Source organism: Uloborus diversus, chromosome 9 (assembly GCF_026930045.1).
Source record: "Uloborus diversus isolate 005 chromosome 9, Udiv.v.3.1, whole genome shotgun sequence".
Lineage (NCBI taxonomy): Eukaryota > Metazoa > Arthropoda > Arachnida > Araneae > Uloboridae > Uloborus > Uloborus diversus.
In genome coordinates this window covers 95,265,902-95,281,161 of record NC_072739.1, presented here as the reverse complement: position 1 = coordinate 95,281,161, position 15,260 = coordinate 95,265,902, and the positions used below count along the sequence as shown (strand labels likewise).

General features: G+C 31.4%; 1 protein-coding gene across 3 annotated transcripts in view; it reads right to left on the bottom strand.

The window, feature by feature from the left end:
* LOC129229653 (nicotinamide/nicotinic acid mononucleotide adenylyltransferase 1-like) overlaps positions 1 to 15,260 on the bottom strand; it is a 45,300-nt gene continuing 30,040 nt past the window's right edge. The window contains exons 6-9 of one of the 3 annotated variants that reach the window (XM_054864011.1): positions 12,899 to 12,957; positions 11,047 to 11,139; positions 8,323 to 8,455; positions 1 to 622 (exon numbers count right to left, since the gene is read on the bottom strand). In XM_054864011.1, the coding sequence (XP_054719986.1) occupies positions 8,350 to 8,455; positions 11,047 to 11,139; positions 12,899 to 12,957 (258 nt within the window). In that variant the 3' untranslated portion in view covers positions 1 to 622; positions 8,323 to 8,349. The remainder of the gene's footprint in view (positions 623 to 8,322; positions 8,456 to 11,046; positions 11,140 to 12,898; positions 12,958 to 15,260) is intronic. The other 2 variants (XM_054864009.1, XM_054864010.1) reach the window with 2 other exon arrangements.

The window sequence follows — 15,260 nt, the reverse complement described above, 5'->3', positions numbered from 1 at the left end:
TACATATATATATATACACAAAAAATAATAACTTTTCTCAGCAATTTGCTACACAGGCGCCTGCAGGGAGACAGGGGAAATGACCAAGGACTGAGACAAAAACTAAATTCTTAGGAGCCAGGAAAATATTTTAGGCTCCAGTCAAATTATTTCTCTGAACTTATAGGCAAATTCAGTCAAATATGCTTTCTAAAAAACTAGTCGCCAAAGTTTTTTAGTTGCTCACTCTTTGTCAGGTCCCGGAAAAAACTAAAAAAATTCTGGAATTCGGTTCAAGTATTTTGTAGCTTTGAATAAATTAAAAATTTGCTTGAAACAAAAATCCTTGTTCATACATCTTTGCATTTTTTATTTATTTATCTATTTATTTATTTATTTTTATTGAAAAGTCTGCCCGGTATGCACCTATGATTTAACAATAAGTTATGTACAACTTAAGCAAATTTATTTAAAATTTTGAACATTTTTTCTTTTTACATAGGGTGCTTAACTTGCTGTACAAGATTCATATAGTTTACCACATAAACACAATATAACACCATCCTTTAGGAACACAAGCAAAGAACGTATTGCATCTTGTTCTTTTTGAGATAATTTCTTATGCTTATAGTAACATCAGCTCCTGAAAGAAATCAATTCATAATCGTTCAAATAACAAAATACTTTTTCAAAACTAACTTTTTTTAATGAAAGGCTAAATGAAACTTAACTTGAAATGAATATTTTTTTTAACTAGTTTCTGAAAACAGAGCAGTAAGTATCTTCAGTAATAATGATAGTTTAAAGGCATTCAAAAAGTTATTTATCTTTTAATAAATGGAAGACAATAATATTCTGTTAAAGATATCCATTTAAGCTATTCCAAAAGCAATAATGAATAAGCTTTTTTTTTTCGCCAATAGTCCAATTTTAGCCAGTTTTAAGTTCAAGTGGATTTGTATCAAATGCTAGATTTTTGATTAAATTCAAACATTTGGCACTATGATAATGATATCAATGACAGTCTGTGATATCTTTCAATTTTGTGCTAAGGTTTTGTATTTGATATCAAATTTCAAAGTGGCTTCCCTTCAATGAAAATGTACTTTCCTTTTGGTTTTTTTTTTTTTTTTTTTTTTTTTTTTTTTTTTTTTTTAAGAAAATAATTCAAGCTTTATAAAGGATTTTTGACACGCTAGAAAAATAATGTGTGTTGGGTACACTCTGCATAGATAATTTTAAGTAGGCTTTTCTCAATGTACCTTTTCTGGAAATCTGTTGCAAATACTCAAAAAAAAAATTGAAGCAAGGCAATTATATCAGCTTTGTGTAAAATCTTTTTTTTTTATTGTTACGTAAAAAATTGTCATTGTTGTGAAAAAATACAATATTTTTGACAGAGGAAAAAAACTAGTTTAAAAAATAAACTAAAATTTTCTTTTTGAAGTTGGAAATTCCTGTGTGAAAGATTTTTTTCCCCTCCGAAAATTCCTGATATGATAAACAATATTTTTCCAATTACTAAAAACATTTTCTAAAAGTTATAATTTTAAAATGATTTTCCGAAATAAAAGAATTTTCAAACGTGTGATAATAATGATATAAAACTACTAGTGAACAACAAACCATTAATTTAGTTTAAAAATTAAATATCTCTTTAACTTGATTTTTTTAAATAAATAGGTTATTTGAAAAACATAAAAAATTACTAATTGTTTTGAAAAACCAGCAGTTTTTCAAAGAAAAGGTACTACAAATAATAATTTATTAAAAATTAAGTTAAACATTCCCTGACTTTTTGAAAATTTTACCATGAAAATTCCCTATTTTTCTTATTCTGTTGGCATTTTAAAAACATTTTAATTAATTTTTCAGGCCAATTATTTCCAAACTGTTTATTTATTTGAGATGAAAACTGATGAAAATTAATGATATTTTTTACGATAATTGGATTGAATCAACTCGGATGCAAATTATTAAAATTTTCGAGTGGGGGTGAGCGTGCAAGACCTCAAATATACAATATGATATACAGTAAAACTTGTCTACAACGATAATGTTATGACCTAAAAAATATCGTAATTGACAGGTTATCGTTATACACAGGTTTCACTGTATAAGATATAATTAATAATTAAGCTATAGTAAACAAGCATATCATCATATAGTAAACAATAACGTGAGAGTGTTAGAGGAGTGAGATAATGTTATGACCTAAAAAATATCGTAATTGACAGGTTATCGTTATACACAGGTTTCACTGTATAAGATATAATTAATAATTAAGCTATAGTAAACAAGCATATCGTCATATAGTAAACAATAACGTGAGAGTGTTAGAAGAGTGAATACAATTAGATTTCAAAATGAGAAAAAAGATCAAAGCTAACGTGTAAAACGAAAGAAAGATTTAAATCTATGCATTTTATGACTAAATATTCCACAACATGACATCCCCTTTAAAATGGTAGTCTGTATTCGCCCCCGTAAAAATGGGCCCATGCAAACTATGCCCTGCTTAATTGCAGCTGTGCGTATACCTCAACTGTACTATAGAATTGGTTAATGAACTCAACATGCAATTTCATTCCAAAGCAAAGTGAAATAGAAATAAAAGCAATAAACATAAGATGACCAAGATAACACATATCAAATATATGTGATAGAAAATTTAAATTCCTTCACTTTTTTGGAATTAACGGTGTATATTACCCAGTGCCGGATCTAGCAGCGTGCAAGCCAGTGCCCTTGCCCCAGGCAGCAACTTCTGGGGGGACAACAAATTCAGCCTATTGCTGTGGTTTCTCCATTAAAGCTAGATATAAAAATTTGAAAGGAAACGTGTAAGGACGGCAGTAATTTTTTGCCCCGGGTTCAGAAAGTTTGTAGATCCGGCACTGCATATCACAGCACCTTATGTATTAAAATATGACCATGTTTATGCATGCATCTATTTGATTATTAATGTCACTTGAATTTCTCGAGAATGGGTGGGAGTTGAGGGTCAAACTAGGTATCAAAGAATAAGACACGTAAGAAGGATCCAATTTTGCCATGTCTCATCTTTGTACGATGGCAATTTTAAAAGGAGATAATTAAAAATACTTTTCTACATTTAAATGACTCTTTCTACTCAAATGTCATTTTTTAAAAGTAGGTATCGTTGGAAGTTCTTAAAAAATCCTGTTTAGAAATTTTTCGCTAGGCTCCAAATCTTGAAGGGCCTAAATTTACAAGAAAAAAGTTATCAGCATTTATAACAGGGTTGCCACGCACCTGGAAAATATGGAAAACCGGGAATTGTCAGGGAAAATGAAAATCACCTAAAATGGTCAGGGAAAGTGACAAATTATTGAAATTTCTGGAAATGTCAGGGAATTTGTCGCAATTTTTGCATCTGATGGGTGAAACTGTTGAGTAAAAGTATGGAAGTGCGGTAAATGTTGCATTCCAGATAAGTGAGTTTACCAGATAGTTCAGAGGAAAAAATTCAAGCTCATTTTTAAGTACTAAATGTAATAAGGCTAAAAATAAATAAATTTTTAAAAAAATCCATACGAAAATTATGAAGCTCTGATTTATATCATTACATCTTATTTTGCTTCTTTTGGGGAAAAAATCAAGCCGTGCATTACAGGTATTTTCCGCTAAGTACATGTAGTCTTAAGAGTATTTTAATAGACTTCATTCTATTTTTTTTTCTTTCATTTTCATAAAATGAATGATCAATAAAAATTTAAAGCCTTAAAATTTTAGCTTTTATAGGTTAAAACTTTTTTTTTTTTTTTGGAAACATGCCAACATTGAATGTGACTTTGCCAAATATTACTTAGTATGTTTGAGATTTCAGTTCTTATGCATCATTGAAACTTGTCCATCATTTCAATGGTTGGAAGTTATTTTAATTAATTCTGGATTAAAATGACTTTATTTATTTTTGCAAACTTCAACTGTTATTGAGTTAATTAGCAATTACATATTTTTTTGTAAAAATATAAAATTGTAAAAAAATGAGCATTGAATTTTTTAGTTCTTGATTTGCTTTTTAAAGCTAAGGATGTGTAAAAAATCTTTTTAAAACAAAATTTAAAGTCAATTTTAAAAGAATAGTGAAATAATTTTCTATATTCTTATGTATTAAGAACATTAATTTTAAATTGAATCATCATTGCAGAGAATATTTAGCATATATTTTTATTTTTGAAACAGAATGAACTATGATTTTTATAAATCCTTGCTTACCAAAGACGGATGTTATGATTTTATCACAATGCGGATAATTTTTTCATTTGTTTATGTTACAGTTGAGAATAGTGGCGATGTCGATGTTTTGGAAACATCAATGGTGGATTTTGTTAAAACATTGATGTTTTAATTTTGAACATCTTTTTTTTTTAAACATAACTTTTTTTTTTAAATATGTCACACCACTTATTGAGAATGTAGTATCAACAAGTGCATGTTGGTCACAAATTTGAAAGAAAAGTCTTGTAGCATTATGAACTGACGGAATGCTGTTATTCATGCTGCAAAGAGGGGGAGGAGACTTAAATCAAATGAGATTTATTGTATGCTCAGTATGCTAGAATGGTCCCTTGCACATACCATCTTGCAATAGGAAAAGGTTGCAAAGTAAGAAAAAGTAAAAAAAGTGCCAAGAAAAAGTTTTGAGTAATAAAATATTTGCATTGGAAGGGAAACAAACTTTTGCACAACATAACTGCAGAGATTTAAAAATAAAAGTATTAATTGGAAATATCTGGTCTTTCAAAGCATTCGTAGTTAAATTTCAAGTTTGTTTTAACACGGATATTAATAACAATTATTGATAATGTTTTATAGCATTTTTTAGTTAATAAAGTAGGTTTATTTAGAGTAAAAATTATATTGTATTGATATTAAACAACATAAGTTAACATTCATTATCCTGGAATTTTTCCTAAAATCGACTGGAAATGTCAGGGAATTTCATTCTTGAACTTCTGTGGCAACCCTGTAAATAAGTGGAAATTAATTTTTATTCAATCATCTGCATGAGGCCAAAATAAGTGTGAAAAAGTCATAGACCTATAATACTTGTATTATAAGTCTAGGGAAGAAACAGCTGAATAATATTATTTGTTGCCATTTCTCGCTTGAATGTAAAGAAGTAAAATTCCTGCTGTCGTGTATTGCATTGAGGCTTTGGCGGTAAATCAAGGCGTTAAAAATATTTGATTATGTTTCACGATTTAGTATTTACTTATTTCTTTTCTGCAATTGGCAGAGGATTGATTTGCATTGCATTTTTAATTTTAATGGATCTGTTGTATTTAATTTAATAGGGACTTTTACAAGTTTTGTTCATATTATTTAGGAATTCTTGATGCTAATGAGGATTTTGTGGGACTGATGTCCTTCCTCTAAAAGGACTTTTTTAGAATATTTTTAAACTTTTGGACTATATTTTTAAAAGTTTTTTTTTTTTTTTTCCCATTGTGCCAATTGATGAAGGTTCTGGGAACTATTTCACACCACGTTTTTAGATGGTTTTAAACGTCATTTGAAAACTTCCCCTTATTGCATTGGGGATTTTTCGACATTAATGTCCATATTCTAATACAGTGAAACCTGTATATGTTGACCACTTGCGGTGCAGTACTTTGGTGGTCAACTTGGACAGGTGGTCAACTTATAGAGGGTGGTAATGAAAACTTTTTTTTTTGTCATTTTTTGTCCCATGCATTTATTTTTTAACTAATTGGAATACTTTAAACTCACCTTCATTGTTTAACATTACTTTAAAACAATAAGAAAAAATGTTGTTTAATATTTTTAGAGATTGTTTACCAGAACGACGTGTAAAGTGTCATACAAATTTAAAATTTCTGTGAATTGATCAACAAAAAAATAAAAAATGCCTCATTGGTTATGAAAAAGTACTTCCTTTATGTTAACAATTCCTAAAAATTCATAAGTTAAAAGTGACTCAAATTCTTCATGTGGTTTTTTCTTGTGTATTTTTAACCATGGTAATCTATTTTTCAACAAAATATCTCCTTATTGAAGTTTGGCTCATTTTCTGGGACTTAACATTAGCTCAATGTTTTTCGATGGAAACAAATATTCTTAGGTTTTTCTAAAATGTCTGGTTACTTATTTGAGGCATAACTGATGAAACTTATAGAACAATCTAATGCTTTTGCTTAGTGGTCAACTTACAAAGGTTTTTTTTTTTTTTTTTTTTTTTACAATACTCCAAACCAAAGCTGGTGTATATTAGTGGTCAGATAGACAGGTGGTCAAGATAGAGAGGTGGTCAAGTTACAGAGGTTTTCCTGCATTACATAAGATAGGACTAATTCCTTTCCTGACAAAAGCGATCAACTTAGACAGGTGGTCAACTTACAAAGGTGGTCAACTTTACAGGTTTTACTGTAGTGATTTTAGGAAAGGTTTTTCACTTTCTAATGTAGTTTTTTTTTCCGGCATTATTGCCCTCATTCAAATGGGAATTTTTAGAAACTTATTTTTATTCTGATGAGTATTCTTAATTGAAGCCCTGATGTTAGATAGGAATAATTGTCTTCCTTCTGATGTGGTTTTTAGTAACACTGTTGTTCTCACTCGAATTAATGTGACTTAATGAGAACTGTATTAGGAGGAGGATTTGTAGAGTCTGTGTTGAAGCTATTTAGGAACTGCTGTCTTGACTCTAATGGCACTTTTAGGTATTTTTTCTGTATTTATTAAGGGAGGACATGTGTTTCATTCCTTTCTCTTCCACGGAGCAATGCAACAATTATGTCAGCATGTGCAATCTGGGCACAATTTTATGGGGTCAGGAACATTAAGGGAAATGTTGACATTGTAGAAGAATGTTGATAACCTTATTTGACCTTATTTGAATGAAAAAATAACGAAATCTAACTTTTTATATGGTCCCCAAGTCTCCTACATTGAATTTAGGGAAATAATCTCCATTGAAAAATCATACCAACACAAAAAGTTTGAATCATTTGCGACCAAAACTGAAGGAAATATTCATGTTCTAATTAGTAATGACCATGCAGAAAATGAGATTGGAACTTATCGCCCTTTCAGAAGAATGACAAGTTGTCAAAGTAAAAAAAAAAACCTTCATCTTTTTCATTGCTATTGAAAAATGTTATGCCATGATACAAAAGAAGACACAGCAAAAGCTAGTACAATTTGAAAAAAACTTTCTTTAAAGCATATAATTTTACACCCTTGTTAGCTGCCATATCCCCCTCCCCATCCCTAAAGGTGAAAGTGAGTGTAAAATGGTGTAAGTCACAAAAGGCTACTCTCGGTGAATATTGGTCACATTAATGTCAATTTTTTTACGTTAGAAATTGTTTTTGCATGAATATTTCCTAAACGAGGATTTAAATAATTTCCCTATGATTTTTTTTTTTTTTTTTTTTTTTTTTTTTGCTGGCTTCAAATGTTTACTATCTTAACTCTGCTTGACTATTTTAGCAAATGCAAATATGCATCTGGGGCTAATAGTTGTGAAAGTAGAGGTCGTACAGATTAAACGGGACACAATGAATAAATGGAAAGATGTCAATTTATTTTCAAAATGAGACTTGAGAAAAGGGTAGCAGATAAGGTCACAATGAATAAAGCAATAAACTAATAAAGCACGAGATTCCGGCTGCAAAAATATCAAAACTCCAACGAATAATGGAAGCTACATTATACTGACTGCATTAATCGTAAGCAATATGTCTTGCACTTGGCACTTCAGGCAAACGAGGTCGCCTGATCCCACACCCAGCAAGTTTATCTTGTGGGGATTTATAAAAGATGATCTTTACACCTCACCTCTTTCTGGTTTTGAATGACCTACTAAACCGTATCAAAAGTGAAGGTAAACTCAATGATGCAAGAAATCTTTCTCCAAATGTGGCATGAATTTAGTTGCTGTCTAGATGTCACCTATGCAGCCAGAGGAAGGCATGTTGTATGCCTGTAAACTTCAATGTATGTTTAATTGCATGAGATTTAAATAATTCAAGAACAATGTATAGTGCAGGAAAGATAGCAATTTGCAAATTTGTCAATCTTTTTGAATCACACTGTAATGAAGTCTAAAAAGCAATAATAATTTCTACTCATGCCACAGTAATGATTACAAATCAGTACTCTTTAAATATGTGTTAAATATAACAACCCGTTAAACAAAAGCTTTAACATTTAGTTGTCATTTGTTGTTTGTTAAGCAACAACATTTAGTTGTCATTACAACTTTCTAAACAATAATTTCCTTTGATATGTGTGTTTTTGCATCACCTTATATTTATTCAAAGCAATTTCAAAAAATTGTGCCAAACCTACAATGCAGCAAAAAAAGTATCTGGTGGTTCATACAGCAGTTTCCTGCTCATTTTCAATGAACATATCATCACAAACCTTTTTTAAGTACTCATAGTTTGAATCACAGATGTCAGGAAATGTAACATGATACTTACTTTTGTTCCAAGCGGACAAACACAAATGGGGGGAAAAGAAAAGAATAGCATATTAGAATTGTTATTTAAACATAAAAAATAAATATAGAAGTAAGAACCTCAAATAACTGAACTAATGGGGATTTGACTACATTCCGTAAATTGAAATTCTTGGATAAGGAGGGATATTCAAAATGGTTGTTAAGAGAAAAGAGAAATTTTAATTCTGCTTTTAAACACATACATGTTTGCAAAATAACTATTAAATATGATGTGTTTCATTCTACTACTATCTGGTGTACAAATAAGTTTTAAAGGATTCTTTTTACAAGTTTGACGCTTTATTGTGAAAAAATGGTTTTTTAATGTTCAGTTTTTGAAGTATTGCCCATCGTTGGCCACTACCTTTTCTCATATTTCTGGCAATTTTCAAATGCCTGCTCAAAAAACGATGCTTCCTTTGATGCAATCCACAAATCGATCACATTTTGGACTCCTTTAAAGGAGCAGAAGTACTGATCCCTAAGAGCATGAGTCATCGAGGAAAACAAATAGTAGTCGGAAGGGGCAATGTCTGGGCTATACAGAAGGAGGGGTAGGATTGCCAGTTTCAGGATCTCGATGTATGTTTTGACCTGTGGCCCAACATGTGGTCAAGCGTTATCATGTTGCGTAATTACCTTGTCGTGCCTCTCTTTATATTGTGGCCATTTTTCTCGCAGTACTTGGTTCAAACGCATCAATTGAGTTTGGTAACGTTCTTTGACACCAGTCTTCTTCCAATATAGCCTTTAATTCGGCATCTTCAAACTTTTGTGGTTGTCCATCATGCTCTTTGTCATTGATATCAAAATCATCACTTCTAAAATGACTATACCAAAACTCACATGTGGAAATTGATGAAGCATGTTCCCCATAAGTTTCTTGCAGCATTTGATGACCTTCAGCAGAAAAGTGAACTTTCCCGCAAATTGTGTTTTGTTGGTACGAAAGTTGACATATTCTGAGCACTCAAAAACTTTGTTTTTTCCAATTGAGGGAAATCTCACATACTGAAAATGAAAACCTAACAATGAGGTTATAAAATGAAGTTAGTTGCAAACATATTCCGTTTTGATTTAATACCTGTGACCATATTGCTCAAAAGTCCTTTAAAACTTATTTGTACACCAGATATAACTATGAACAATAAATGTATTCAACAAACATTGCACAAACCAGAAAATGCAGCACAAATTTAGTAAGATATATTGTAGTCATTTTAATCGTAATTGTTTTATCCATAATGCAGTTAATTTTATTTTTGTTCTTTGATTGTAAACAAAGATACGTAAAGAAGAAATAATTATTTAATAAAACATTCAAACTCTTTCAAATTTAACAGCATTTTAAAATTTAGAATTATCTACAGTGTTCAAGAAATTTACTAGTGAGCTTGAGGAGGGGGAGGTAACAGAAATCCAAAAATAAGTCGGTTCCTAGAAAGAAATAGTTGCCTCCAATGACTTTGAAGTGATATCATTCACAAATCTTTACTAATAATAAAGCTGAAAGTCTGTCTGGATGTCTGGATCTCTGTGACGAGCATAGCGCCTAGACCATTAGGCCGATTTTCATGAAATTTGGCACAAAGTTAGTTTGCAGCATGGGGGTGTGCACCTCGAAGCGATTTTTTGAAAATTCAATGTGGTTCTTTTTCTATTCTAATTTTAAGAACAAAATTATCATAAGATGAACGAGTAAATTACGAAATTATCATAACATGGAACCGTAATATGGGCACAAGCCAATTGGCGAGATACAAAATTATCATAACGTGGAACCGTAACATGGGTACAAAAGCCAATTGGAGAGAAAATTCACCGTACATTATTTGTAAATATACAGGCGAACCAAAAGACCTTTTAATTTTTCTATTATGGGCAAAGCCGTGCGGGTACCACTAGTAAAAAATAAAATTCAAGAAAACCGACTTTGGTTAAAAGCGTTTTGGATAATTAAGGTTCTACTGTATTTACAAAAAAATTTCATACTGAATAAAACATTTAACATTTGAAAACTGAATAATTTACAGAATAATGTCTGCAAAGAAGTAATAACTAGTACACATACATGCTTGATTCAATATGATATGAGATGTGACAGATCTCTTGAATAAAATAATTATGAAAATGGCTAAGAACAATTTTCTAAAAATGCTCAAAATGTCCAATCTTGTCTATTATTATGAACTGTAATTAAGAAAGGAACAGTTCTGTGAACAGCACAGTCAGATACCTGTGTGAGCGGATATAATTAACTGATGGATAGCATCCTTAAGCACCTTTTGTCCGCTGACCCTTTTTTTCTGTTTTTTTTTTCAGGGTTATTTTCTTTTAAATGCCGCATATCATTTCAAACATGTGTTAAATTTATCTCTACATTATTTCACCGGTTACTAAGCTTTAAAATTTCAATAAATTTTGGATCAACTGTATTACTTTTTATTCATGAGAGATGATACTGCAGAAATAATCGGGTCAGAATTGAACGAGCTAACAAAATCATTTAAAAATATATTATACTATACATTCACATTTTTAGCAATTAAAGCTAGGATAATTAGCCTTACTTTTCTGCAGCATATAATCCATGCTCTTTTATGTATTGCAGAACAGAATCTTGTATTAAATATTTAACACTCTTCCCTCTACGTAATGCTCGCCTACAAAAAACAGATGTCAAAAAATAAAAAAAGATGTAATAATAATATGCATTACATAGAAATTCTGTTTAGAAATAAAAGTACAATATTTGGTAACTTTCATGAATCATGCCCTCTTTGCAAGAGAACCATTGCAAAAATATTGAAAATGGCAATAAATTCAGAAGTGGGGCGTGTTTTCCTTAATTCCTTTTTGTGTACTAATCAAGGCTGCCAAGGCTTGAGTTCTTTTAATAAACAGCAATTTAAAACATTGAAAGGAATCCAAATCAGTTGCTAAATTATGAGGCATGGAAATAAGAATATACAAAACCTTGAAAAATGAATGTGGAACCCTAATTTTGAGGAAAAAAAAGAAAATTTTCAAAACTTTTCTAGATTCGGGTATGCATGAATCAGTTTTAAAAATTAACTAAATATTGGATAATCATAATATTTCAGAAAAAATTGTAATTTTTGGTTGAAATAAGCTCAGTGCAGCAGCTTCTTACAAAACAATTCATTTCAAGGAGACTTTGGTATAGTCCGTTTTCCACGAGAAGCCATTTCGCCCCACTTTCTCGAATAGAGAGTACAATTTTACGACGAGTTCATCGGTAAACATATCCCCATTTCTGTAAACCAGATAACCTTAACTTTGACATGCATTTTAATGTGCAAAAACAGTCTTAGTGCCCTTTACTTCACTTGTTGCTACTTTCGTTATACTTACATTTTAAAAACTTCTGCTTTTACAACAAAATGCTATGATCCCAATACTCCTTCTGCCGAAAATAGCAAAATAGAATCATAGGATATCACGTAACGAAGCGGAATCAAGCGCCTTCTCGTGAAAAACGGACAATTGGCTAGTAAGATTTACGAAATTAAAAGCACAAAATTGGCAAAGTTGCTGTCGTACAGCATGTTTTAACACTCATAGTAAGGGAAAATAGGGCAGAAGTCAAACTTTACTTATAAACAATTAAAAACAGGAAAATAGAAGTTAAAGTTCATACATAAGTGACACCTCTTTGTAATTAATGTACAGAAGGAATAAATAAGACAAAAATCACCCAGTAAATAACATAAATAAGTTTTTTAATGTTTTATAAAGCCATTCCAAGAGTTTGCAATTTCCAGTTTCTAAACCCTTTTTCATTTACAATTTATAGCAGAGATAGGCAACCTAGACCAACAGCTAATCAACTTTCCAAGTTTGGCAAACACTAAGACCGAGTTTGGGGAGGGGAGGAGCTAATCCTCTTCTTTGTTGCACAACGGGTCACTCTGGTAAAATCCAGTTTAAAACAATGTTTTCCTACTTTAAAATTTTAAAAGATTAAAACCAAATTTTACCTGTAATAGTACCATAGTAACTTTTGTGGACATTTTTCGAGAAGAAAGGGCAAAAATATTTTTTCTGTGAAAATTACAAATTGTGGCCTTTCAGCGATCATAAAAAGTGCTGAAAATATCCAAATAGCTTTTGATTAAAAAGTTAAGTTTTTTTCCTCAAAACTAATATAAATATTTCCTTTGTCAAAAAACATGGTTAAGTATAATCATAATGGACTGAAAACGGGCTCGAGATCGACCGGTGGATTGCAATCGACGGGTTGCCTACTGCTGATTTATAGCATTATTAAGAGAAGCAACTAAAGAGCAATTAAAACCAAAACAGAAATAGTAGTAAAACATAAAAACTACTAATTGAAATTTAACTGAAGCGCAAAACTCATTTATTTTAACATTAAAAAAGAAAAATAAAATCACAAACCTTATATGTGTGGAGCTAATTTCATTTGAAATCCATTCAGTAACAATGTGGATGTTATTCTAAACAAGAGAGAGAGAGAGTAAAATAACAATAAGACATTATTGCACTACACTAAACTCCAGAGCCCCTTTATCTAACAGAACATGTGGTTTAACCGGTTGGAGTGACCCAGAACACTGCTCTGTTTTTTGATCCAGACCTTAAGCCTAGCAACCCCAGATCCATTGATTTGGAATGAGAACTTGGAGGACTTTGCAACCAAGAGAGAGTTGATGGGCACCAGTTCAGGGGGTTGGGGGACTGCCCTCGCACTTTTCTCATTATCAAACATTGCCTCAATGTTAAGATTTCAATTTCAAAACATTCTGGGTGAGATTACCCAAACATTAATGTCACCAAGTAGTGTTTAAAATTTCAGTTTCAAAGCTTCAATTTTGAAAATTTTCTGGAAGAAAATCCCCACGGGTCGTACTTTCTTCTCCCTTTTAATTCAAAGATGAACTAAGTTTGAGTCATAAAGATTCCAGTTTGAGGGGAGGAAATCAAAAAGAGATAGAGTAAAATTGTTTTTTAGACTCCAATTTATAAAAAAGAAAAAAAAATCCGGAGATCTTTTTCTGATGTCCCCAAAGGAAATTCAAGACTAAATTTTTAGGATTTCATCAGTTCAAAAAAAAAAAAAAAATACTGGGAGAACCTCTGTATCTTTTCGTTCCTCCTTAAGTCAATAAAGGAGAAGTCTGAATTAAGGTTTGAAAGACGCTTAAAAAATATTTAAACTTTGCAAAATTTCTGGGTGAGAAGCCCAAACTCCTTGCCCTAAGTTTGCTAAAGGTGACTTTAATTTGCGTCTTTAACACATCAGTTTAAGCTTTTTTTTTTTCGGAGAGAGCCTTCCTCACGCTTACATTACGAAGACAGTCTAAACTTCTTTGTTTTTATTATTATTATGATTAATTTGACTTTACTTAAAAAAAAACAACCCTGGAAACTCCTTTCCATTCCCCAAATGTCGACAAAACTCATTTAAAATGGTGTTTTTAAAACTACAATTCCAAAACATTTACACGAGAGAACATGTCACTCAAGATAGCCTAAAATAGTCTTCAACTTCCTAAAAAAAATTTTGTCCCCCACTCTTATAAGCCCCACTCACTGCCTCTGATGGGCACCATCACCATTACTGAACATAGAGAAATTTCGACAGGCCTGGCATTGAACCTAAGGCATAGTGATCAGGCCAATGAGGCCCTGACATTATTGCACATTAGGTTTGTTGAAACTGTTGGACAATCATAACCTACGACCAATTTAATGTGAATGTATAAATACTTGACATAAAAACTATTTAATTTCAAATCATTTTTAGAGTGAAACATAGAGTAAAAGCAGTGATGCACCCTCGGAGGGGGCTAAGGGCTTAAGCCCCTCCCAGAGATCAGATGAAATTCAAAAATGGCCAAAACCTCCTTGAACAGACCAAAGAGAAGGCCTAAAATTGCATCTTTTGGGCTTTAATTTTTTTAATTTTGCAAAATGTTTAAAAATTACGCTTCTTAAAATACGGCTGCTGCAAAGAAATCGATTCCCAACAGCAACTTTTCCCAACAATCGACTTTTCGCCCCACAGAGAATTCGGCCTCTTTCTTTAAAAAGAAAATATTTGCAGCAGTTTTCTTTCTTCTATGTTTTTCCTTAATTTGAGCATAATTAAGTTGGTGTGTTTCTTTTATAATTTACAAATTTAAACTAATTTTGTGGTTTGATAGATAGATAGATAGATAGATAGAGAACACACTGAGAGAAGGAGAGCGCATTTCTCCCTGAAATTTTATAAAGTTGGTATATAATTAAGATAAAAACTGTCTAATAAAACTTTACTGATACGAAATTTTAAAAAATCTACATAAATCTAGGAAAGGTTGAAAAAAAATACTAATTTTGTCTCTCTATTCACGTATCGGAGTTCCTTAAAAAATTCTAGCCCCTCCCAGGAAACAATCCTGAGTGCGCCACTGAGTAAAAGTAAAATATAGTTGTATCCCCATCACACAGTAATAACCAACCATACAATTAACCCTGATATTGAAAAAGGCTCAGAGATTAAGAAATGTATAGAATTTAACCTTATAAGGTATTAAACACAGAAGAATGCACACTTACACTATCTTGAATGTAAGTTGACAGTTATTTACAAATCTTACTTCTCACCTTTTTTTATGTTTTTTAAAACACTTATCAGATATGTTATACTTACTATTAGGGCTCGACCGATGGCATTTTTTGGCCGATGGGCCGATGCCGATTGTTCAAAGATGGCCGATTATTTTTCTCCAAATGGCCGATGGCCGATGGCCGATGC